At 36.7% G+C, this 27,237-nt stretch overlaps 2 protein-coding genes across 2 annotated transcripts; both read right to left on the bottom strand.

Annotated features, from left to right (window-relative positions):
* Positions 1–3,160: 3,160 nt before the first annotated feature.
* On the bottom strand, positions 3,161–11,436 carry LOC138314582 (uncharacterized). The gene is made up of 5 exons (XM_069254987.1): positions 11,071–11,436; positions 7,149–8,256; positions 6,006–6,182; positions 4,533–4,721; positions 3,161–4,329 (listed from the first exon to the last, which is right to left on the bottom strand). The coding sequence occupies exons 2-5, from the start codon at positions 8,247–8,249 to the stop codon at positions 4,168–4,170; spliced, it is 1,629 nt and encodes a 542-aa protein (XP_069111088.1). The 5' UTR covers positions 8,250–8,256; positions 11,071–11,436; the 3' UTR covers positions 3,161–4,167.
* Positions 11,437–13,305: 1,869 nt separating this feature from the next.
* LOC138316463 (uncharacterized) lies at positions 13,306–26,001 on the bottom strand. Its single transcript, XM_069258157.1, has 11 exons — positions 25,909–26,001; positions 25,021–25,186; positions 23,211–23,261; positions 22,918–23,006; positions 22,621–22,692; positions 21,865–21,973; positions 17,982–18,082; positions 17,238–17,297; positions 16,766–16,940; positions 14,593–14,754; positions 13,306–14,173 (listed from the first exon to the last, which is right to left on the bottom strand). The coding sequence occupies exons 1-11, from the start codon at positions 25,999–26,001 to the stop codon at positions 13,572–13,574; spliced, it is 1,680 nt and encodes a 559-aa protein (XP_069114258.1). The 3' UTR covers positions 13,306–13,571.
* Positions 26,002–27,237: the final 1,236 nt, after the last annotated feature.

Raw genomic sequence — 27,237 nt, 5'->3', positions numbered from 1 at the left:
AAAGATATAGCGAAAGTAAGAAGTAGGAAAACAGAAAGAAAAGATTAAGACATAACCAAACTAATTTGTAGAAGTATAAAGTTACAGTACACACTGATTATATAACCACTGTAGTTATTGCATGACAGTCATTTTCCATCGTCAGATCAATTGTCCATGAAACACTTTCCGTAGATCCATCCACTGTTTACTCCAATTCATTCTAGGTATCATATCTATGTGCCACACAAGAAAATAAAATTAAATTTATCTTAAATTCAATCTTTTAAACCAGAAAACTAAAATAATCAGGAAATACATAAAAAGAGGAGTAGTAAAGATAAGGGAGATATTTCGACGAGGTTCAGTTAACCTGTTCACGCAGAAGTGAATTTAGAAACGGTCACTGGCACGGATAAATGTCTGAACAATTTCAAAAATATGTTCATTTGCAATAATTGGCAAACCAGCATTTCCAGACAAAATTAGATTTAGGGATAAAGGGTTATATGGTATCAACTTGGTTAACATTTCATGTCTTATATTTATATATAGCGGACATTGGAAAGAATAATTGATAAGCGTTTTCACTGTGGTAGCCACAGACACAAGAAAGAGAATCAACAAGATTAACACGATACAAATCACAATTAATATGGCTACAATTGTGTCTAAGTTTAGTTAGTAGAATATTCCGATGACGTGGTCCGTAGTTGAAAAAACATGGCGGCTTATGGCGTTAAGGAGTGATAGCAGCTTTAAATTTGCTAACTGTAGTTTGTTGCCTTATTAGTTCAGAAAGATTGTTCTAATTTACTCTGGTTGCCGGTATAAACGAGGACCTAGTCCTAGTTAGACTATAATTGTGCACTGCTTAGTTATTATTATTTCTTAGAGGGTATGGGTTTCTATCACCTACTAAGCTTGGTAGCAATGTATTAAGATATGGTGGCGTCATTTCATTATGCATTTTATAAAATAAAGTAAGATTTCTTCGTTCTCTTCTGACTTTTAACGTATCCCACCCGGTTTCAAAATACAACGATTGTCTACTGGCATATACCGGCAACCCAGTATAGAGACCGCAGAACCAAATTATTTCGCTATATAACATATGTTAACGTTTGCCACTGTCAAGGTTAAATGGAGTTTTCAAGTCTGATCACCTGTCACTAATTTTAAAGAATGGCATCTCGCATACCTGTGAATAAAAAGAAATAAAGATCTACCATCTTGCTAAACTTGTATGTGGGGGTGCCATCTTATGTTGAATTCCGCACCAAAAATTGACCAAAATATGTATGAAATTCCAATATTGATTACCTCCCCCTGTCAGACACACACTTGACAGAATTTTAAAATTTCTTTATATATTTTACATCTACATGTATTGCCCAACCAACATATTAAACATTTGAAACTGATGCACCATGAATACCCAATCAGCAGGCTCCGAAACATTCACCTCTCTATGAAATCTTGTGGCCAAAAGGGGGATTTCCAGGAATCTATTTTTGGTTTGATTCTGCGGTCCCTATAACCACCCTTGCGGCTTCCAGTTGAAGTTTTTCTAACATGTCAATATGAGTATTAGATAAATAGATATAGTTCACATGCATACTCAAACACAGGTAAAATGAAACTGGTATATACTTTCCTATAAAGGGTTTTCCTATTCAATAGGAATTTTATTGTCTTAAAATATTTATTCTTTTAGACGCACTGTTACAAATATTTTCAACATGATCACCCCATTTAGCATTGGCGCTTAAAGTTACCCCTAAATGTCTATGATTATCAGAAAAAGTTAGAACACTGTTATCAAACAATAACTCAATATCGTTATTTTTTTTAAATATTTGAAATAAACAGAACGTCAGTTTTGTTTGAATTAAATGTGACTAACCATTTCTTAGACCATTCATTTAAGTTGAAGGTCATGATTCAGTACATGTTCAGTCTCATTGCATGAATTGGAACCATAAATCAAAGATGTGTCGTCAGCAAAAAGTCTGGCTATACTTCTCAAATTTTCAGAAATATAGTTTATGTAAATCAAAAACAGAAGTGGCCATAAGACTGAGTCTTATAGTACTCAATCAAAATTTGACTATTAGAAAACGAGTCTCCAATAAAAACTTTCTGTTGACTGTCCTTAAGATAATTAATTATCCATTTATGAAAATTTCCTACAGAACCATATGATTTTAGATTCTTGATTAGACCCTGATGCCAAACTCTATCAAAAGCTTTGGATATGTCACAAAAGACTATACATGTATGGTTTTTTTCTCTTTCAAATTTAAACAGATATTATGATAAATTTCAATTAGGTGATGTACAGTAGAATGATTAGACTTAAACCCAGATTGCCTTGAATAGAAGAGCAAGTTTTCAAGAAAATAGTTGTGAATATGTTTAACAATTACTCGTTCAAATATTTTACATATGGCTGACAGTAAAGAGCGCATGGACCCGGAAACAAAACAAAGTGGCCGCGAAATCTGCAAACTTTCAAAATGAGATTAAACTTATTGTGATGGGGTTATGAACAGGTTAGTGTTGATATATGTGAAGAATAACATCTTATTGTATTATCGGCGCGGTGACACACGAAGACATTGCTCAGAACAAATTTCACAGAATTTTACCGAAAGGTGGTGAAAAATTTGGCCAGCGATGCATTTCATTCCTGGTGTTTTTAGGTCATCTGACCCAAAGAATGACCTATTGTCATCATGCACCGTCCGTCGTCGTGTGCCGTCCGCCGTCCGTCGTCGACCGTGCGCCGTGCGTAAACTTTTTATTCAAACGACTTCTTCTCAATAACCAAAAGCCCAGGGTACTGATATTAGGCATGTAGCATGCTGGGATGAAGGGCTACCAAGTTTGTTCAAATAAATAACCTTAGGTCAAAAAGGCTAAAATATTTAAATGACTTCTTCTAAAGTCCACCCAGAGGTCAAAAAAGGCTACCAAAAGTGATTTTGACCTTCATTCAAGGACTTTAGGCTTCCTTTAAACAAGTGAATAACCAGAGGTTTAGAGCCATATTGGGCCTGTGACTGCTTGAATGGAGGGCTATCAAGTTGGTTCAAATGAATGACTTTTAGTCACAGGGGTAAAAACATGACTGGATGACCCAGAAGGCTACCAGGGTTTGGCCAGTAGCATGCAAGTGAATGACCTTGACCTTCGTTTTAGGTCACAGGGGTCAAATAGGCTAAAAATCCTTTAAACAACTTCTTGTGAATAACTAAAAGGCATAGAGACCTGATATTGGGCACGTAACATGCTTGGATGGAGGGCTACCAAGTTTGTTCAAGTGAACAACCTTTACCTTCATTCAAGGTCACATGGATCAAATTGGCTAAAATATTTTAAACGACTACTTGAGAATAACTAGGAGGCCTAGAGACCTGATATTGGGCCTGTGACATGCTAGGATGAAGGGCTACCAAGTTTGTTCAAATTAATGACCTTGATTTTCATTCAAGGTCACATAGATCAAATAGGCTAAAATCTTTAAATGACCTCTTCTCAAAAACCGAAATGCAAGGTATACTCAAATTGGGCCTGCAGCATGCTGAGATGAAGGGCTACCAATTTTGTTCAAATGAATGACCTTGACATTCATTCAAGGTCACAGTTGTAAAATCTTTAAACGACTTCTTAAGAATAACTTGGAGGCCTAGAGACCTGATATTGGGCTTGTGACATGCTGGGATGAAGGGCTACCAAGTTTGTTCAAATGAATGACCTTGATTTTCATTCAAGGTCACAGAGGTCAAATATGCCAAAATCTTTAAACGACTACGTTGTATTGTGCTAATAGTCAGATGACCGTTAAGGCCCATGGGTCTCTTGTTATATAGTATATAGGGCTATTTTTTTTATATATTTGTTCTATATATTATTGACAGAACGTCAAACTCCTGTGATTCAATACAAAAAACGATGTCATAATGCATCAAGTATTGTCAATTAACATAGTTCACACCACCAATATGCATTCATATTTCGATAGTATTCATTTATTATAATGATATGTTCTCTCCATAATTACCATTGGCAAACTAGTTTCTCGAACAAAATCAGAACATATCCAACATAATCACCTTAACATTGTTACACAGTTGACAACGTTATCTAAACGACATGTAACCATCACATGCTTGTTACACAAAATTATACAAAAATTTCTTGAACAGAATGTAATCCAACCGGCATAACATTATAACTGATGGAATTGTCAAGCTGCATATTATCGATAACGTCTTTGTTTAGAACGGATAAGTTGGAGTCGTCTGGGTCACCGGTTTCCGTATTGTGGATGTGTCCAAAATAATTCTGTAATGATTAACAAGAATGCAAATTGCTGTGCTATCAAACTAGAAAGTATCTGTTAGAATACGTAATTAATCGGATCAATAAGTTTTGATAAGAAAATCTCCGTAACACAATAACCATTTTATCTTTCGGTACAGTAGTTTTACAGTACTGGTGAAATTGAAAACATTGTCATGGAAATTATGCTTACAAATACTCCTTACCTTGGGGACCGGAATTTCACCATGCATGGTCGTTATGACAGTGGACTCGCCATTAGAAATATCGTGTTTGACGTCAGTGAAGAAGCTACATGCTTTTGTTCCGACTGTCTGGCGTTGAAGCCACCATCTCACCGTAACATCGATCACGTGCTCGTTTCCACAGCGTGATATTCTTTTGACATCAAGTATCTGTTAAGATAGGACGTATGCTATATACAATATCAGCACATTTGTAGGACCTCTTGAAAGCGACCAATCAAAATAATGTAAATCAATTCATCCTGATCCAAGTTCAACAAACATTCCTGAATGGAAGGAAACTCATTTCTTCATAGAGAAGCGTCAGGGGAAATCTTCAGTGAATTTTTATAAGCAAAGGCAATTTCCTGACATTGCCCTATTTTCTAAGTAAGATATTAACAAAAAAGTAAATGAACATGTATGTTTTAGCTGTTATCACATTTTTGTGCTTTGGGAGAAAAGAACGAAAAAGAAAATCCGCTTAAACATGATTGCCTTAATTTTATTCTATGTATCTCGTTAAATATCATTTATGATTTATTTGTTTATTTATAATTTTGTTTTCGAATAAAGAAATTCATTTTTGTGTTAACCCTTTAAAATTCAACTTTGCGGTAAGATTTAATTGCGTTAAAGATGCTCCACCGCTGACAAATGGTATTTTTTCATTGTCAAAAACAGCAGCAGACGATTTAGTATTTTTTTCAGTTACAAAAGTTACTTACTTTTCACCATTACCGCCATTGAAAAGTTTGAGCTTCTTATTTTACTTCAAGTTAAAAATATAAAAAATAATTAATTGCATCCCGAAAAAATTCCATGGCACTATATCCTATATGGAATGAAGTACTGATTGCTCATGATCCAAAGGCAAAATAAATTATATTATGTTATTTTTTGTGTTAATTAGACTTATGTATATACGATTAAACACTAATTATTGTTCAAGTGATGAATATCATTTATGCTCTGTCGACGGTGGAGCATCTTTAATTATACTATAAATATTACCACAAAACGGAAACGGCACTAATAGTTTTATTTTCCTTTCACAAACCCCCATACACGTTTTGGTTTAGTTACCTAGTTTAACCTCACAGTTATTGCAACAGAAACAAATTAAGCTAAAAAGTATCAATTATGACACCATTATGCCAACATTTAAAATTGACAAAGGGGAAATATTGATTTATTTTTTTATTTGAAATATGTTCATTTACGCATATACTCTAGTACATTATATAGGGAACAAAGAACGATAAGTCTATTATAAGCCATATATACGTACTACATAAATCATGCTAATCACCTTAATATCTTCATATATCAAATATCATTTGCGATATCTGCTAACATTAAAATAGCATAAACGAAGAATATACTCAAATACAAATATACATAGTATACGTCTGTTGACTTTGATTTAGAGTAATGGACAGTGCTACTTTTTACCTTCTCGCGTTCGTAGACGAGTTGGCCGTTTCCTCTCACTATATGAACCCACTTTCCTTGGTTTCCTTGTGGAAAATCTAAGTAAAACTTGAGGTCACCTTCTAATCTTGGATAAAGATCAACATCGGTGTCGTCAATGAATTTCATGTTTTTCCTTTCCATTTTCTCTCTCAAGGCCTGAATTTACGACAAGTAATAACAGTAGTAGTAAGCGTGTGGGTTTTTTATGTAAATATCATACTTACTTTACAGTGAAATTTGTATGTACATTTTACATTGTTATCATTAAACCCATTCTCTTCTAACCTCCTTATCTACTTACATATATTTCAGTACACAAATCTTCGATGAGTGTGTAATTGTGGTAAAAATGTTGTCATGCTTACGGTTTACTGTGCCATTTTGTTAAAAGTTCTCTTTTCAACAATTTAAATGGAAGTGGCTTCAAGAATATTATGAACCAAGCGAAGATAATTAACCAGTTTTAATTCGTCAGCTTACTTTAAATGTACTTGTTTTAACGGTAGTTTTATTTTAACGCTTTTCCCGGTATCCCGGTCTCTTATAATATAATTATTAATTAGCGCTAATTCATATTTAACGCTAAATTTTGTAAAAGGATATTTCCTTTATTCAACAACCTAATTCTGCGCTTATTTATATCCGCCTTAACAAATCATAATTTACAGTTTTTTTGCATCTTGGCAAAAGTTGACCCCGCAAAAATAGATACGTTAACAGTATTTTGTCAAAGTACTCTTATTATAAAGTTCCTGTCTTCCGATCCTAGACAACTCTTCAAAACTATAATGTCCCCTTTGTATTTAACCTTTTAAGTTGAACATGACAAAATTTTGTCTACTTTTCCGGATTGATTGGGAAGTTTCACGTTTTTTCACTGATTTATCGTCCCCTGTTGTCAGATTCTATAGAATGGATATGTACTAAATTATGATATGGGACAAAGAAGTAATTCAAACCGAGTGGACAAAAAAGATTTTCGAGGCAATCTGCCCCTTTATCAAGACACACAAAATGAATACGATTGCATAATATGATACGAACAGCAGTACGGGACAATGAAAGTAGACACATATTTAGCCGCAGGATGGAGCGTATATGATATGTATTACGATCAGTTACCTGTTCGAAGTCTTTGATCTTTGCCAGCGGCCCGCCAAGTTGAAGATGGAGCGTGAGAGACAAAGAGGCGGGATCATCTCCAAATCTGTGATACAAGAAAGCTCTTATTTCGAACTCGACATCTTCTTCACATGCTGTGCAAAGGATAACACAAAAGTGCTTAGCGAACACATTAATAGTGTTTCGTCTCTTGCCAGTCACCCAGTAAATATCTTGACCCTGGTTACCCTGTGGAATTTGGCTTTGGGTGATTCTGCCGCTCACACTTTCAAAACACCATACTTGCATTTTGTGTACCTTTTGACTATTCATGCAGTGTGGAAGTTCTAAACATGCATGTGTTTTCAGGCTCGCCATATCCTGTAATTGGTACTCTACAGGCGGAGCTACTATGATATGAGTCCTTTGTAATTTGAAAGTTTTCCTGATGAAAGGAATGTCGAGTAAGATTGACCCTGAAATAGTTGTTGAACATTCTACTGATCCCTGTGATATCGTGAGCCTGACATCGGACTGTTTTGTTTGTATCAGGCACCCGTTAGTACTAAGTATCTCTTCCACTTGCCATCTATGTCCACACATGTCCATTATGGACTTTTCCGCAATATTTTGAATTTTTATGACCTTAGTATGAATTTCCATGTCAGTGGACAATGTTAAGTCTGGTCCATTGCACATTTCATTACTAGAACCTTGTTGATTGGAATTTAATGCCAATTGTTTTAGCATCATATTTTCTGATGTTTCACTAGGCATACAGCTTTTGATCGAGGTTCTGCTTGTTCGACCATGGAGGATTTCGTTGGTTAATATGACGTCACAGAGATTCAACATCTTTGCTTCGAGTCTCTCGAAGCAGCATTGAGACAAATGGCAACTAGAACATAAACTTCCGGGATACAGATCGGAACCCTTCACATTGTAATGGATGCATCCAACAGCCGACCCGTAGTCGTTTGAGTTAGGTACAGTTTCTTTTTCCAGGTTGTTCAGTTCAGTACTAGAAGTTGTAGAAGCTATATCTTCTCCATATCGGTCATCAGGATGTTTCTTCTTTTCCTTAAATAAATATCTCTTCAAGACACGGAAAAAGGAAGCCATATCAAACCTAAAAGAAGGGATAAAGTTAGATAAAATGTAGATACAGTTATAGCATTATAAAGACACATTGGAATAGAGTCCAGTGTAAGTGGAGTGTGATGAAAGGTTGAGATTGTTGGAATACATAAACAGAGTATTTTGAAAGGAGTGTGATGAAAGGTTTAGATCGTTGACATACATAAACGGAGTGTGATGAAAGGTTTATATTGTTAACAGACATAAACGGAGTGTGATGAAAGGTTAAGATTGTTAACAGACATAAACGGAGTGTGATGAAAGGTTTAGATTGTTAACAGACATAAACGGAGTGTGATGAAAGGTTTAGATTGTTAACAGACATAAACGGAGTGTGATGAAAGGTTTAGATTGTTAACAGACATAAACGGAGTGTGATGAAAGGTTTAGATTGTTAACAGACATAAACGGAGTGTGAGAAAAGGTTTAGATTGTTAACAGACATAAACGGAGTGTGATGAAAGGTTTAGATTGTTAACAGACATAAACGGAGTGTGATGAAAGGTTAGATTGTTAACAGACATAAACGGAGTGTGATGAAAGGTTTAGATTGTTAACAGACATAAACGGAGTGTGATGAAAGGTTTAGATTGTTAACAGACATAAACGGAGTGTGATGAAAGGTTTAGATTGTTAACAGACATAAACGGAGTGTGATGAAAGGTTTAGATTGTTAACAGACATAAACGGGAGGAGTGTATGAAAGGTTTAGATTGTTAACAGACATAAACGGAGTGTGATGAAAGGTTTAGATTGTTAACACATATAAACGGAGTGTGATGAAAGGTTTAGATTGTTAACAGACATAAACGGAGTGTGATGAAAGGTTTAGATTGTTAACAGACATAAACGGAGTGTGATGAAAGGTTTAGATTGTTAACAGACATAAACGGAGTGTGATGAAAGGTTTAGATTGTTAACAGACATAAACGGAGTGTGATGAAAGGTTTAGATTGTTAACAGACATAAACGGAGTGTGATGAAAGGTTTAGATGTTAACAATAACGGATGTGAAACATAGAGTGTGATGAAAGTTAGATGTTAACACATAAACGGAGTGTGATGAAAGGTTAGATTGTTACAGACATAACGGAGTTGATGAAAGGTTAGATTGTTAACAGCATAAACGGAGTGTGATGAAAGGTTAAGATTGTTAACAGACATAAACGGAGTGTGATGAAAGGTTAAGATTGTTAACAGACATAAACGGAGTGTGATGAAAGGTTAAGATTGTTAACATAAATAAACGGAGTGTGATGAAAGGTTAAGATTGTTAACAGACATAAACGGAGTGTGATGAAAGGTTAGATTGTTAACAGACATAAACGGAGTGTGATGAAAGGTTTAGATTGTTAACAGACATAAACGGAGTGTGATGAAAGGTTTAGATTGTTAACAGACATAAACGGAGTGTGATGAAAGGTTTAGATTGTTAACAGACATAAACGGAGTGTGATGAAAGGTTTAGATTGTTAACAGACATAAACGGAGTGTGATGAAAGGTTTAGATTGTTAACAGACATAAACGGAGTGTGATGAAAGGTTAAGATTGTTAACAGACATAAACGGAGTGTGATGAAAGGTTAAGATTGTTAACAGACATAAACGGAGTGTGATGAAAGGTTTAGATTGTTAACATACATAAACGGAGTGTGATGAAAGGTTTAGATTGTTAACAGACATAAACGGAGTGTGATGAAAGGTTAGATTGTTAACAGACATAAACGGAGTGTGATGAAAGGTTTAGATTGTTAACATGAATAAACGGAGTGTGATGAAAGGTTAGATTGTTAACAGACATAAACGGAGTGTGATGAAAGGTTTAGATTGTTAACAACATAAACGGAGTGTGATGAAAGGTTTAGAGATTGTTAACAGACATAAACGGAGTGTGATGAAAGGTTTAGATTGTTAACAGACATAAACGGAGTGTGATGAAAAGGTTAGATTGTAAACGAGTGTGATGAAAGGTTAGATTTTACAACATAAACGGAGTGTGATGAAAGGTTTAGATTGTTAACAGACATAAACGGAGTGTGATGAAAGGTTTAGATTGTTAACAGACATAAACGGAGTGTGATGAAAGGTTTAGATTGTTAACAGACATAAACGGAGTGTGATGAAAGGTTTAGATTGTTAACAGACATAAACGGAGTGTGATGAAAGGTTTAGATTGTTAACAAACTTAAACGGAGTATGATGAAAGGTTTACAAATTGTTAACAGACTTGAACGATGTGTGATGAAAGGTTTAGATTGTTAACAGACATAAACGGAGTGTGATGAAAGGTTTAGATTGTCAACAGATATGATATTTTCATAACACTTCCAAATTCTCTGATGAAGTGTCTGTTCAACGACAGAAAGATAAAAATACAACAAAGAAATGTTTTAAACTACTTGAATGAACTATATACAATTGTGTGTACATATCAAAGTACTGTAATATAATACACGTAGTTCTATTTTTTGAATTAGCAAAATTATATCATTGGAAATTGCATCTTTAATATCAAGATAATTTCAGATTACATGTAGTCCAAGACAAATGTGCACTGGTCAGACTAACGTAACACAGTTGATTATGTCATGCTGTAAGTAGTAATACCCGTCAATTACAAACTATCTATCGAGCAACTGAGTGTTGGACAGCGTCCAGGTGTGTTAGTTATGCGTTGCTTATGCATTTTGGTGGAGTTAAGAGATATCACATGTAACGGCGCACTTAGATCACGAGACAATTTTATCTCAGATATATTCACACAGAAGCAATTCAGTCTTGACAAGTATTGTAATCAGGAACTTACCGTACGGTCTGTTCGACATATATGTTGTATACACTGTATTATTTCACTATGACCCAGATTTATACCCGTGACGTAATGGAATTCCCAGTCAAATGTGTATTCCAAAAAAAACCGAATAAATAAATATAGGTACACGAGTTAATTTCAGCTGGTACAAAATTATGCCATTCCATTTAGAGGCTGCTATCAAAATTCAAATCGTTGACGATTCCTTGCGCGAATACCCACTAATGGTGATGAATTACGTACTGATGCTTTGAGATATAGTGGATCTAGATCATTTAATATTATTTTATGCCAACTTAGAAACCAAGCAAGTCAATTAAATTCAGATTTATATAGAGATCATCTTATTGATAATGCATCTTGTATCTGGCAGCTCTGTTGAGGATATTTCTCATTACTTTCTATTTTGTCCAAGATTTATAATTAAAGCCACACTATACGTAACTATCAACAAATATTCAAGTTGGATTCGACCCCGATATTGTTAGTATTTGTAGATGTAGTTGATATTAAGTTATATCAAAGAATATTTACAATGATTTCTTAATAACTTTGGTACAGCAGTTGTTGAAAGTCGATACTTGTAAGCATGCCTTCATTTTAAACTGGTCGCCATAGAAGTTACGATTATTGCCGAACTGAAGTCGGAAAGTTCATGACCCGTTCTCGGAAGAGTTCGGACAGACGTTACGTAGTAACGGTGGTCACATGACGTTCTTGGCAACGACGTTACAACATCGGCTAACTTCGGTTTGTTTGACTAAGTGGGACCCACCTAGCGATGTTCAATATTTATTTGATTTTTATCAAAAGTTTCCGAAACATCATCTTGACTTCGGTTAAGGCCTGTCTCTGCATGATTTACAACAGGATTTTTTTTCAACATTATTCTAAATCATGAAAAAAATAAGACAGGTGCGGATATTGACAACTTTTCTCTGTCTCAACTGCGAGTAGATATCCAACTAAATCTTAAGCTAAATCTCAACTTAACATTCATCTACATCTGATTAATAATATTAACTTGCTAACAAGGGGAAGTTATCACCACAGTCATGAGCTAAATTCTGCAATGTGTGCATACTTGCGAGATACATTGAATCAACAGGTAGACTTAAGAGCTATTATTAATTTTAATTTTGAGTGAATTAATTAATTGATTAATTAAAATGCATTGACACTATATTTACTTCTACGTAACCCTTTCCTGTATCATTACCCTTTACTGTATCATATATTTTGATGTGACTTGGCTCCTAGATAGACTGATTAATCTCTTTTTCTTAATGAAATGAATGTTAAATTAATAAACATGCATATATATGTAATTGTTTACTTTCTCAATGTTGTTCATACTCCGTATAGTTGTAACTTGGTACGCACTTAGTGGTAAAACACTATGGACATTTTAGTGCTGCCCAGTTACAAGGAATGTCCAGAGTGAGAGTGACATTGAGGGATCAAATTTTGAGTTTTAAGTTATAAGCTATAATCATTATCAAAATCCAGTTAAGCTAAAATCAGAATATTTTGATTAAGCAAATATTAATCAATTAATACCGCTATTAATTAAAGTTTAATATAACAGGAAGATATGCATGTTATTCATCGCTATAGGTAATATCTTCTAATAATATATGTAAATAATTATTTATTAGTATTTTCAGTAATAGGAATGATTTGTGTTAAATCCTCAAAATGATTTATGATTATTTTATAGATCTAGTCCAGTGCAAATATGCTCTAAAAGATGTAATATGTTTCTAAATTGTATATATACATTTTGTAATACATGCATGCAATCATGTGGAGAGGGTATATATAGGCTTTGCCTGCTGCCCGATCCAGAATTAAATCTTTTGATTTGATAAAAATATTTTGAAATGAAAAAAAAAAAAAAATGTACTCTGTACTATTTCACTATGACCCAGATTTATACCCGTGACGTAATGGAATTCCCATGAGGTAAAATGAGGTACATGAGTTTATTTCAGCTGGTGCAAAATTATGCCATTCCATTAAGAGGCTGCTATAAAAATTCAAATCGTTAACGATTCCTTACGCGAATATTTTTTTACAGCTATAACTGTTTCAAACTCGACCAAACAAACGTAAAAATCTATCGAACAACTGAATGTATTTTTTAAAGTGTTTATGAAGTAGAGAATTATTACAGGTAACTACATGATACAAAATGTAGCTTGATTGAAAAATACCAGCCTTTTTAAGTCGCGTTTCGTGTTTCTGTGTTAGAACACTTCTTACAATAGCTTTACAAATCACTATTTCGTATTCAGGTAACGTTGGGAAGGAGGGTTGGATACTAATATATATATTGCATCTAATTGTTTCAACCCTGTCTACACTCCTGAACATCGCAGTGAGGATTTATTAATAAATCAACATTTTCCTTTGCCTACTAGTATGTTACTGGTACTGTTTTGGTCAACAATAAAAATATATCCAATATTGCCATATAGTTACAACGTGTGCATTTATTTTATTTTCATAACTGTTTCATTCAGTTGAACGACGTTTGGATGACAAAATGCCGCCATTCCATAATTGTTGTCATTCACACCGATCACCCCATTTATGTTGAAGTACGAACATTCATTGAACCACCATCCAGATCCGCGGGAAGAGCAGCCATGGACGCCCTGCCTGTCTGGTGTGGAAAAGGTCGACCCATTATTATACATCAATCGAGCATATGACGTACAGTTTACAGAGTTGTCGTTGGCAACTAGTAACTGGTACGAAGAATTAGCATTCTTCACCTGAAAGTGGTCATAACTGTATCGTATCAAATCCCTGTGATTTGCCTTCATATCAATGATGACGTGGACGCTGCTCGTTGTTAACAAGTGAATATATTCCAACCCCAACCAGAAATCGCCACGTAGATCACCAAAACCGGTGACGTAGTCTGTCCAGCCTCGATTGAAGCTAACGGATCCGTGTTGTCTGTGTTGTAATACTGTCCATCCTCCTCCATCTGACATGTCGCAGACCACGTTCAGCGGCTGGTGTCCGACGGGGGCAATGGTGTATACGCCCAAAGTGTGGAACCCACTGTTGTATATATCATCACAACCTTCACAATAGAAACAACAATATATCAAGTTTTAGTCTTTGTTAAACCGGAGATTGATTCAATTTTATAAAAAGAAGAAAAAGAAGTTCTCCGGCAAATATCATCAATCTATATTTAGTGAAAGTAATTGTCCTATCTAGTATCTGAGCACGTTTTAGCATATCGTTAAAGGCACACTCTCAGCAATATCCCTTAACTTAAGACGATTCCTTAACTTTAAATGTTTTCCTTAACATCTGTATACTTTCCTACGAAGATTGGTAGGCTAAACAAATTCTTTGAAGCAAGGGAACATCGCTAGGACCCGTTCATTTATTGAAACAAGAAACAATAGGATTGTGTGCTTCAGAGCTACATATGTTTTCTCTTCACTTGCTAGGATTTGACTTTCGGAGTGATGAGAATATAATAAATCTTACTTGAACAGAGGCCGCTGGAACAGTTACGTAATTGCATTGATACGCCATCGCAGTTTACTCCTGTAGTTCTACAAGATCGGGTCCGAGTTTGTTGTCCCTGTCTACTGCAGGTATTGGCCGAACAACTACTCCATGGACCCCAGACTCCCCAAGATGAAGCACCTATAACGAAGTTCAATAACCGTATTATTTTTTTCGTAAAAGATTTGATTGTATAGCTTTTTTCAACCTTTTCGAATATCATACACCAAATAAATTATGTGGTAAATATCATGTTTGCTACAAGGATTACTATACTCTCGATCACCTAGATATGCATATTATTTTCTACTATTTGAAAATTTGCGCATTAACGATTTGTTGCTTTGGCCAAATTTGATTTCTTGATGTGTTTCCTCATACTGAGGAATTAGATAGGGGTAAAATGTTCTGGTGCGTGGTACAATCGTGCTAATAACGAAAGAAGCTTTTTTTAATACTGACCATACCATTCTTGATTTCAGAAACATTTCGATACAAACGTCATTAAAGAAAGATACATTATGGAAGATATATAAATTCGTACATCTTTGCTTGAATGTATTAAGGTCCTATTAACAGCCAGGGTCATGCAATGACGGCCTCCCAGGTAGCACCAAGTATCAAATTCCACCTTATATCTACAACCTTGCATTTAAACTTATTGCATAACGTTTCTGGTCTATGTTTGCCAAGAAAGTTTTAGAAAATGTTACCAGTGTTACGTCTAAAATAATCATACTGAAACGGTACGGCAGTAAAACCAGTATGTTGGATAGTCTTGAATCGTTGCCTAACCTTGCTGGGTCTCGAATCTTGCTAGGTCTCGAATTGTTGGCTCACCTGGCTGGTTCCCGCATTGTTGCCTCACCTTGCTGGGTCTCGAATTCTATTTCACTTGGATGAGTCTCGAACTGTTGCCTCACCTTGCTGCATCATCTTCCTGGGTCTCGAATTGTTGCCTCACCTTGCTGCCTCACCTGGCTGGGTCTCGCATTGTTGCCCCATCTTGCTGGGTCTCGAATCGTTGTCCCATCTTGCTGAGTCTCGAATTGTTTTCTCACCTTAATGGTCTCGAATCGTTGCCTCACCTTGCTGGGCCTCGAATTGTTGCCTCACTTTGCTGAGTCTCGAATTGTTGCCTCACCTTGCTGGGTCTCGAATTGTTTTCTCATCTTGCTGGGTCTCGAATTGTTTCCTCACCTTGCTGGGTCTCGAATTGTTTCCTCACCTTGCTGGGTCTCGAATTGTTTTCTCATCTTGCTGGGTCTCGAATTGTTTCCTCCCCTTGTTGAGTCTCGAATCGTTGCTACACCTTGCTGAGTCTTGATATGTTTTCTCACCTTACTGGGTCTTTTCTCATTTTCCTCCTTTTGCCTGGTTTCGAATTGTTGCCTCACCTTGCTGAGTCTCGAATTGTTGCCTCACCTTGCTGGGTCTCGAATTGTTGCCTCGCCTTGCTGGGTCTCGAATTGTCGCCTCACCTAGCTGGGTCTCGCATTGTTGCCTCACCTGGCTGGGTCTCGCATTGTTGTCCCATCTTGCTGGGTCTCGAATCGTTGTCCCATCTTGCTGAGTCTCGAATTGTTTTCTCACCTTGCTGAGTCTCAAATTGTTGCCTCACCTTATTGGTCTCGAATCATTGCCTCACCTTGCTGGGTCTCGAATCGTTCCCACACCTTTCTGAGTCTCGAATTGTTTTCTCATCTTGCTGGGTCTCGAATTGTTTCCTCCCCTTGCTGGGTCTCGAATTGTTTCCTCCCCTTGCTGAGTCTAGAATCGTTGCTACACCTTGCTGAGTCTTGATATGTTTTCTCACCTTACTGGGCCTCGAAATGCTTCCTCCTCTTGCCTGGTCTCGAATTGTTGCCTCACCTTGCTGAGTCTCGAATTGTTGCCTCACCTTGCTGAGTCTCGAATTATTGCCTCACCTTGCTGAGTCTCGAATTGTAGCCTCACTTTGCTGGGTCTCGAATTGTTGCCTCGCCTTGCTGGGTCTCGAATTGTTGCCTCACCTTGCTGGGTCTCGAATTGTTGCCTCACCTTGCTGGGTCTCGAATTGTTGCCTCACCTTGCTGGGTCTCGAATTGTTGCCTCACCTTGCTGGGTCTCGCATTGTTACCTCACCTTGCTGGGTCTCGCATTGTTGCCTCACCTTGCTGAGTCTCGGCCCGGCAGTTCTGGTTACAGAAGTCGTCTGAACAACACCTGTGACAGGGCTGAGTAGATCGCGTCAGTGTATTGACATCACTTGCCTCTGGTGATTCACGGCTTTGATAGCCTCTTCCCTCAACATCTCTTCCCTCTATGGGACCATGGTTTAAACATTCCTAGCGAATAAATTACGAAACAGGCATTTGAAGTTAATAAATAAATAGAGTGGTTTCTTTAGAAGTATGTTCTTTTTCATTTGATGTTTTGTCAACATTTCAGCAATGTATATATAAATAATGAAAATTGTCGAATAAAAAAACGTCGTTGACGTCACATAGTTTTACCAACATGTTAGTTTGAAATGGAATCTTAATTGGTTTCCAAAGAAACCTTTGTGACAACAGCCATTCCATAACAACAGACCGGTTACGTGTCTGTGGTGGTGATGCGTAAGTAGATAATGTAACACTTACTCCCTTTGGCCGGCAACCACTTGAATAATGAGATTCTGATGTTTGATCCACAGTACAGGCCTAGGATAATAACATTCAGTATTCTTAAGCAGATGTCGTGCTTTAAAACATTTCACAATCAAATGTTCATTTTGTTCTTGGGTGCTACTCAACCACGAACAAACAACATATTTGATTTATTGTAACGCATATTTTCGCGGCCAATCCATTTCGCGTTTTAACCCCAAGCGACTTTTTCGCTCGATAAGAAATAGTCATATCGCTACGAAATAGTAGCACTCATTTCTATTGGTTAGATCTTTAGGGTATTATGACGTCATATATATACAGAACGGTTTCGCGAGGAATTTTAAAAGCGGCACAGTCATTGGCCAAACTGACACTTTGGATAAGATATTACTGCGCCACAACTCAATCTGTTTTATTGTAAAAATAAGTAAAATCACGGAAAGTTATGCCTAATTAGTATCGGAGTGAGTTATCTTAATTATCAAATTATAAGCATTATTCTAAATTTCTTTTAGGGTAATGAAGTCACAGACACAAAAAATCGGATGGACAATCTTTTTAATAGACGCTTTCCATCTATGAAGAATGTCCTTTTGTTCTTTGTCTATGACTTCATAACCCCAAAAGATATTGAGAATATACTTCAAAATTAATTTTAACAAAGCAAAACACGTTATACTCTACCATCAAACAGGTTATGCTTACTATTAGAAGGTCTGACATTGATAGACTTACTTCGTTTTGATCACACAACGTAAGTGTGTGACACATGTGTGTGGCTGGTTGTTGTTTACAGTGGTAACAGTAGGGTCCTCGCGATTCCCGAGCTGGCGGCCCTGTTGGTGAAGTAAAATTTACAAAGATATCATTCTGATAATGCAATTGTATGCAGGCTTTCCCTGAGTACAGTTTTTTCATACTTTAAAATCAACAACATGCTAGGCCCACTAACATGATATCAAAAGATAGATAGATATATATTACAGAACATGGTATAATCATTCATGTCGAGGCAAGAAGTTAGACATTTTATTTTTGATTGTGACAATTGAATTAAAAATTACTGCTCAACATCCTAATCAAAAACAAGCATAACACATGTATGTATGACAACAAATAAATATATATTCTATTTTAATAAAAGGTATGTACAAGTGTCAGGGATTTTGTAAGTTCTACTAGTTTTATCCATTTTTTCCAATCTTTAGTAATTTTTTAAAAAGTTTTTTTCTCCTTCTCCATCAGCTTTTTATGGCTTATTAACTTTGCTGCAAAAGCAACAATACCATTAATACACCTCACATTCTGGACCTAGTCATAACTAATAACGAACACATTATATCATCTGTAGATTACCAGAGCCCACTGGGAAAGAGCGACCATAATGTTTTGATTGTTAAAATTGATTGCCAAAAGTCAACTAAAACAACGTCTAGGACCCGAAAATGCTACAACAAAGCTAATTATGACAAACTAAACGAGGAAATAAACGCCGTCAACTGGAGACAAGAATTGAAGGAGGACCACACTATAGAAGAAAACTGGGAGTTGTTTCGGAACAAAATACATGGACTTATTGATAAATACGTGCCAACAAAATCGATCAAGCTGAACAAAAATAACAAGCATAATTTTCCTGTTGATCAAGATACTCTGAAACTAATCAAACTGAAACACTCGCTCTCAAAACAAGTTGTCACATCATCGGACCCAGAAATAAGAAGACAATACTGCAAAATCAGAAACAAAGTCAAAGCGATAACAAGAAACTTGAGAAAGAACTATGAACAATCCCTCGCTAGCAAAGCCAAAACAGATCCGAAACTAATATGGAAATATATCAACTCTAAATCCAAGACCAAAGTGGAAATCGGAGATCTATACGTAAACCCAAAGGATACTAACTCGAGGAAAGCTACAACCGCAAAGGAAAAGGCTGATATTCTGGCTAAATTCTTCCAAAGTGTATTTGTAAAGGAGGATGAAGGAGAATCGCCTACATTGGCAGACAAAAATATCACCAGCGAAATGTCGGAACTGAAAATAACAAGCGAGCATATAATTAAAGTTTTAAACAAACTAAAACCAAACAAATCGCCGGGACTAGATAACATGCACCCAGAATTCTTGAAGAGAACAGCGAGTGCTATCGCAACACCACTCGAAATAATTTTTAACCAAACTCTTAAAAACGGAACTATTCCTGACCAGTGGAAACAGGCCCGAGTGTGTGCTATCTACAAAAAGGGAGATAAAAGTGCAGCGGGGAACTATCGTCCTGTTAGCCTAACATCAGTCGTGTGTAAAGTTATGGAAAAAATAATACGCGAGCACGTCAATGAATACATGCGATCAAATAATCTATTTTCACCGCGACAATACGGCTTCATATCGAGAAGGTCCACCTCATTGCAACTTTTGGAAGTCTTGGATAAATGGACTGAGGCTATAGATCAAGGATTCAGCGTTGACTGTGTGTACATGGATTACCAGAAGGCTTTTGACACAGTGCGACACAGGCGCTTAGCCAACAAGCTACGAGCCTATAAATTCTCCAACCAAGTAATAAAATGGATTACAAACTTTTTAGAAGGAAGAATACAACACGTCTCAATAAATAATATAAACTCTGAATGGACAAACGTATCGTCAGGAATTCCACAAGGTTCAGTTCTTGGCCCTCTACTGTTTGTGATTTTCGTGAATGATCTCCCTGAAACAGTTAATTCGGACATGTACCTGTTTGCAGATGACACCAAAATTTTCAAGGTAATTAAAAATAGCGAGGACGAAGAAATTCTACAAAAAGATCTGATTACGATGGGAACCTGGAGTGATACTTGGCTATTAAGAATGCACCCTGAAAAGTGCAAACATATGCACATAGGTAAACAACAAAGGCGTACAGTGGAAACACCAGCAACATATAAACTTCTTGGAAACGACCTTGCACGTACGGATAAGGAGAAAGATATTGGAGTAATAATCGACCCAGAACTAACATTTGAATATCACATAAGCGAAAAGATCAAGAAGGCGAACCAGATATTCGGTCTTTTGAGAAGAACCTTCCATTTTATGGACAAGAAATCATTCATGCTGTTATACAAAAGTCTAGTTAGGACACAACTTGACTACGCAAGCGCGGTGTGGGCTCCATACAAAATCAAGGACATCGATAGACCCGAAGCGGTGCAGCGCAGAGCTACTAAAAGTCTTCCAGGAATGAACAACCTATCATATCCAGAAAGACTGAAAATTCTAAATCTCCCAACCCTATCATATCGAAGAATCAGAGGAGATATGATTGAACTTTACAAGTTAACAAATAACATCTACGATGAAGAGGCGAGTTCATTTTTAAATCTATGGAAGGATGTGGCACCCCGGCACACCAGCAGAGGAAACACAAAAATGATATTCCCGCAGCATTCCAGAACATTGTTACGGAGTAACAGCTTCACCATCAGAACAGTAAAGATGTGGAACAGTTTACCAGAAGATGTTGTTTCAGCACCAAACATTAACTGCTTCAAAAATAGACTTGATACTAATTGGAAAAACGAAGACGTAATTTTCAACTACAGGGCTACCATAACCGGAAAATGAACAGTATATGTTAAAACATGACATTTTCGAGTCCGGTGAAGAGGAACAATAGTTCCTGTACTGGAAATTATCTATCTATATATATATATCTATATATATCTATATATTAATCAATTTTAAAAGACATTATGTCTTACTAAAAAATATCTTCTATAATACGTTAGTGGTGGAGATGGCAATACGCTATGAGAGAGGTTTGATCTTAAAAGTTAAAATGACATCAATACGAAAGCCGACATCGTGTAGGCAAACTTGAGGGGAGACACATACCCGAGTCCCCACAGTCTTGGTTAGACTAATTACATGGGTCTGTGAATTGGACAGGGATATCTCAACCGGAGTGAAAGATTATGGCCGGTCAACCCGAGGCTGGCCGAGGGTTGACGGCCGAAATCTTTCACGAGGGTTGAGATATCCGAGTCCATTTCACAGATATTTCCATATTTGATTTTTTTTCTCTCCCATACGTAAAAGAAAAAATGATGAAATTCCACATTGTTTCCAGCTTTTTCATCGCGTCATTACCTCCCCGTGTAAGATATAGATATATTTTCCCCAGCAACCACGGGATATCCCTGTGAAGTATCGGAGAAAAGCTTACCCGTGTCTCCACAGCCTTGGTTAGACAAACTTACCTGTGTCCCCACAGCCTTGGTTAGACAATCTTACCCGTGTCCCCACAGACATGGTTAGACAAACTTACCTGTGTCCCCACAGACTTGGTTAGACAAACTTACCTGAGTCCCCACAGCATTGGTTAGACAAACTTACCTGTGTCCCCACAGATTTGGTTAGACAAACTTACCCGTGTCCCCACAGACTTGGTTAGACAAACTTACCTGAGTCCCCACAGCATTGTTTAGACAAACTTACATGTGTCCCCACAGATTTGGTTAGACAAACTTACCCGTGTCCCCACAGACATGGTTAGACAAACTTACCTGTGTCCCCACAGCCTTGGTTAGACAAACTTACCTGTGTCCCCACAGACTTGGTAAGACAAACTTACCCGTGTCTCCACAGCCTTGGTTGTTACACATATTGCCATCACAGCATTCCACACACGACAATTGTCCGAATGGGGGCACTCCTTGGAAATCCGTACCAAGGGAACAACTCTAGAAGAGCAACATGTACACGTGTAGCTCCCCTTGTAGACGACTATAGTAACTACGGGTAAATGAGTTCTAAGTGGAAATCAGTAACTGGTATCAACAGAAAAAGTATTCGTGGGCTTTGAAAAGGAACAAAACAGTTGCTTGATTAATGGTACGTCATAAAAAGATACAATACTAAATACTCATACTAACTCTATTAAAAAATATCTTTATAGATGCTCCATCGCCGACAGAGCATAAATGACACTCATCATTTGAATAGTAATTGGTGTTTAATCGTGTATATATATGTCTAATTATCACAAAAATAATATTTAATAATTCATTTAGCTTTTGGTGCATGTGCAATCAGTACTTCATTCCATATAGGAAATAGTGCTATGGAATTTTTTCGGGATGCAATTAATTATCTTTAATGTTTTTATCTTGACGTAAAATTAACTTTTCAATGGTGGTTATGGTGAAAGTAAGTAACTTTTGTAACTGAATAAAATTACTTAACCGTCTGCTGCTGATTTTGATAGAGGAAAAATACCATTTGTCAGCGGTGGAGCATCTTTAAACAAAACTGGGCTTGTTCAGGTGTAACTAAAACACCATTGATATTAGTGGACGTTATCAGTGTCGTCAGATCATATCCTTCTCACCTGGTTGTTGAGGCATCCGGACGTATATTGGTCCCTGCCGTTGTGTGTTCGTGTCTTCTGTATATAACATTTCTGTAGACAAATTACATGAGTCAAGCTTTATAAAACGTAATTAGGTTTCTGTAATAAGGTCGATAGGTTGGTTCCTTTTTCGTTTACGTAATAATTGCCTAAAAAAACAATTAATATATAGACATGTTTAGCGGACTAGTCAATGATACCCAAAAGCAACTAGTATGTATGTATTGGTTGGTGACATCAGATTGACCAGCTAAAAAAACCCGGTTGTACGGTTACCTCTCCTTCGGCACAGTAGGTCACCGCTCCACAAAACTCGGGACGGGAAATGGACGAGCATGCAAAACATTGAGGACCAGCTGAACGTACTAATAAAAACAAAATCAAATTTATGTAGTCATAAGTAGAAGTGTTGTCCTAACATTACAACGTAAAAACGCCGTTAGAATTTATTTTATAATTAATTTGCTAGTAGGTTTTTTTTCTGGGTCAGCAAGTCTGTCTCGTTCCACATATCATGTTATTATATGCATGTTTGTAACTTCCCTTTGACCTAAGCTGCTTATACTGACCTGAGCAGACGAGGTAGAGCACCAACCCCAACAATAGTATGACGCCAGTCACTACAATGATAACGCAACACGTACAATTTAGATGTATTTAATTATGACTATGACATGTGAAATGTTGCAATATTAATAAAATGTTTGTTCTATTGTAAATATATGGCCAAAAAGTATATAAATTGCCAAAAAAATAAATATGTGGTTATAAAAAATGAAAACATGGTCACCATTGATTCTATTTCAACAACTTTATACTATCATAATTTTTACATATATTTAAAAGACTGAAATCAATGTTCCCTACTCATACAAAGACGTTAAACTGATAATGACAAGGATTCGTCTGAACAAAGTCGGCGAGAACACGTTTTGTTGGTTATCCAAATGAAAATGGACCATTCTACCTAACGTCAAGGAAAAGAACTTATTCAGTGATACGTGTAAGTATAACCATAATTCGTCCATATTTAGGAGGATACTGTTGTAGTTGTTGTTTTTTTCTTCTAAAACTAGAGCTTCTTTGACTAAATTACGAATACATAAAAATGCTAAATTACAAATTACCCTAAAAGACGTTTCAGATAGAACAAAAAAAACACCTCTGTATATACTGTATAGCGCCTTCATGTAATAATTCTGGCCCAACCGATTATCACTGTTCAAAGTGAAAGCATATGATTGTTATCAATAGATAACGAATGACTTGCATTTCATAAGTTATGTGTACGGTATGCATTAACCAGTATAGTTCTGTAATCAACAACTATTCTGTTGCCAGAAAACATTTCCAAATACATCTTGCTCTAAACAGAACTGCATTGATACATTTGAAAGTGACATAAATATCGAATGCACCATCCTTCTATAATCTAGTGGTACTTACTTTCTGAACCGCCTGTGAATAGTTTAACCAGAAACAGATGTTCGCTAGGTTTATAGATAGTAGGAACTTCTCAAAGCAATGCCGAGAGTGGTTAAAAGATTGTCAATTATCAGCAATACTAAACCAGGAGTATGTCGTGTTTCTTATCAAATATCTGTGTTCTCATGCATTTGTTAAACAGATTTTTCATTTCTTTCCCAAAACCGTAATAACCTCAGTACAATAAGATGGAAGTTGTATTCAGTTGATATAGTTGAGATCCCTGCCTCATTCCAAGATGAAGCTAGCTTAAGCCTTAGATAACACTACCTCTCGACGTTGGAGAGTTTTGTACTCGTATATATTGTCGAAAACGCAAAGGGAAGGCAGGGCATGAATATTCGTTTCATTCCGAGGTTGAATGCTTACTTTTTAATTGCAATAGTTGTCCTGCATATGTCGGATGAAAATGACCCCACTAAACAAAAATTATTATTTGGCTTCAGGAAACCTTAACTGTAATCTGTCGTCGAGGTCTAACTTGAAGGTCGGAGGCCTCTCTAACCCATCACTTGGTCTGTCCTTCAGGTAGTGAGTTCTAATTGTTGATAACTCGTTGTGAGAATCTGTTTTTCCTTATATTCACCCTTAATTGTTGTTTTCATAGTTTTTGCTGTGACCTTTTGTATTGTTTGTGTTAATGCTAAATAATTGATCCTTTTCACGTTTATCAATGTTTGCCAAGATTCTAAACACTTCAATGACGTCCGACCTCTGTCTTCTGTACTCTAGTGATGGTAAGCGGAGGTCAATCAGTCGTGCTGTATGCTCTACACAATGGGTTTCCTTTCTCTCGTGTGCCTTTGCGTCATAGCCTCTATGGTACAATCAGCTCCATCAAGGCTAGTTGATGAGTGATGCTAGACTATGAAGTCTGTATCTCCACTATCCTACGAAAGTCTAATGTCGTCTTTGTGTTTACCGAAATATTCCAGTCACTGGCTCCTCCGAAATTTTCTGCTGTTCCCTTGCTCTTTTCATAACTTCTACTTCTTTCTTTCCCTGGCAAAGGTGATGAATGAATCAGTATACTATTTATGTCCTTCTTCCGTTCAGATTCCTATATGTAGGTTAGTAGGATCAATCTAGCTCTGATTTATTACCGTTTATGGGTAAATTTCCCCTCAAGGAATGAATTCCCCTCTGGCCTAAAATTCTCATGAAGATCTAAAAATTCCCCATTTGAAGCTAAAAAATTACCGTTTTTGTAACAAAATTTCCCCTGTGACTTATTTTTCATTAATTTTTTTTAGACTTTTGTTTGCAAATTTCTTCATATTTATCATACAGCTACTGCATATTTTATGATTAACTCAAATTATTCATTATTGAGCTTAAAATCTTGCTTTACTAAATCTAAAAATAAAATTAGTTGTTTTACAGTACTTTTTCGTCAAAATGCATATAATTTTGGACCAAAATAAGAAGATTCAAATTCCCCTACATTTCGCCAAACTTTTCCCCTATTTTGAAAAAGGGTAGTTTCCCCCAAAACCTAGATTGATCCCTGGTTACTGCATTAAGGCCTTGGTCGTGTCTGGCGATACCTGTCTTGATGAAGACCGCCTTATTGGATGACAGTATACATTTCATAGTTTCAACTTCGTAATAGAGCCGACACTTGGCTTCTTCTCTCTGACCCCAGTTCCGCAAATTCACTGTAGTTGAAAGGATGCCTTATATTCTGTCTCACTAGTTCATTTTTTCTCAGTTGTACTAGCACCCTCTCACAAGGTACTTTTTTCTGATGTTCTCGTCCATGTCTTATCTGACACACTGTACCGACAATGTATCGATACACTCGTTTATAGCCTTAGCAGCTGACCAATTTCTCGTTTCAGTTCCTGCCTTGGTGACTTCTTGGCAATAGACCATGTTAGAACACCCAGGTTCCTTCTAACCCACTCTTGCCGATGTTTCAGAGTACCCCGTTACACAAGCTGTTCTTGTTTACTGGTGTTGAAGACGTCTGCAAGGGTATCGTCAAGCCATTTCCATACGCACTTAATGTTTGATAATAGATGGAATATCTTCACATTGAATCTTATGTAGACATGGTCTAGTATTTTCTATATTAGCAAACTCCATCCTTGCAATAGATGTTGTCTCTTCCATTGTGGAAACGATTTGCCATTCCCGGATAAGGTTAAAGCTATGGTTGGCAAGGAAAGATGAAATGGCCAATGACAACCATCCAAACCAAAATGAAACCAATTAGTTCTGTTTGGGTTGGTTGTAAGATAAGATTAACAGTCATGGCCATTTAAAGACGGTCTCTCGTGTATGTGGTGTATTGAGGGTGTACATGTTTTTGAAAGACTACATTTTGTTAGTGTTGTAAAAGAGGAACTCTTACTCTTTCTGAAGTGCTATCTCACTGGAGCATACCACCAGTGACATCAAACAACACACCCCACCCTGACACATTATCATATGCATGTAGTGACATAGGGCATATCAGTTGGGAGGTCACTCTCTATAAATTTTCATAGGAAGACTATCTGTAGGTCTGTGATTGGTCAGTATTTTGTTTTCTCCTAAAATGCCTTCAGTTTTACAATAGCATAATCCAGGGGTAAATATAACGACAGTGATAGTAACCCCGGAGTATCGAGGATACCAGGGGACAGACGCAAAGCCTTTCTCACAGGGCGCTCAACTCAATGCCAAAAGTGATGTGGCTTCAAGTAAAAATGTTAGGAAGTCAGTGAGGAAGAAAGAATATAACAGATAATGTAATGGGGACAGCGGGTACAATCTAACGCACTATCTGCAGGACAGTTATGTGGAGGTAAGTGGTACCACCTAAGAAGTAGATATACCCTGTAATTTATTTCAATATATTGTTTGGTATCTCAATATAATTGAGATTAATATTATTTTCTCACAAGTCTAGGGCAGGATATGTGACGTTGAGTGAGAGAAGTGGATGGTCTTGGAAAATCTTGATCGACTTTACCTATAATTACCATAATGATGATGTCACAGGGACCTGGCAGTACTTATATATATATATATATTTGTGCCAGGTCCCTGTGGTTGATGTGGGCGATGGAACAATACAATGTTTAAACAACTACATGTATATCAAAACAAAAGTGAAATTGAATC

Source organism: Argopecten irradians, chromosome 2 (genome assembly GCF_041381155.1).
Source record: "Argopecten irradians isolate NY chromosome 2, Ai_NY, whole genome shotgun sequence".
NCBI classification, from domain to species: domain Eukaryota; kingdom Metazoa; phylum Mollusca; class Bivalvia; order Pectinida; family Pectinidae; genus Argopecten; species Argopecten irradians.
The sequence above is the reverse complement of the archived record's forward strand: the minus strand, read 5'-3'. Positions and strand labels throughout refer to the sequence as shown.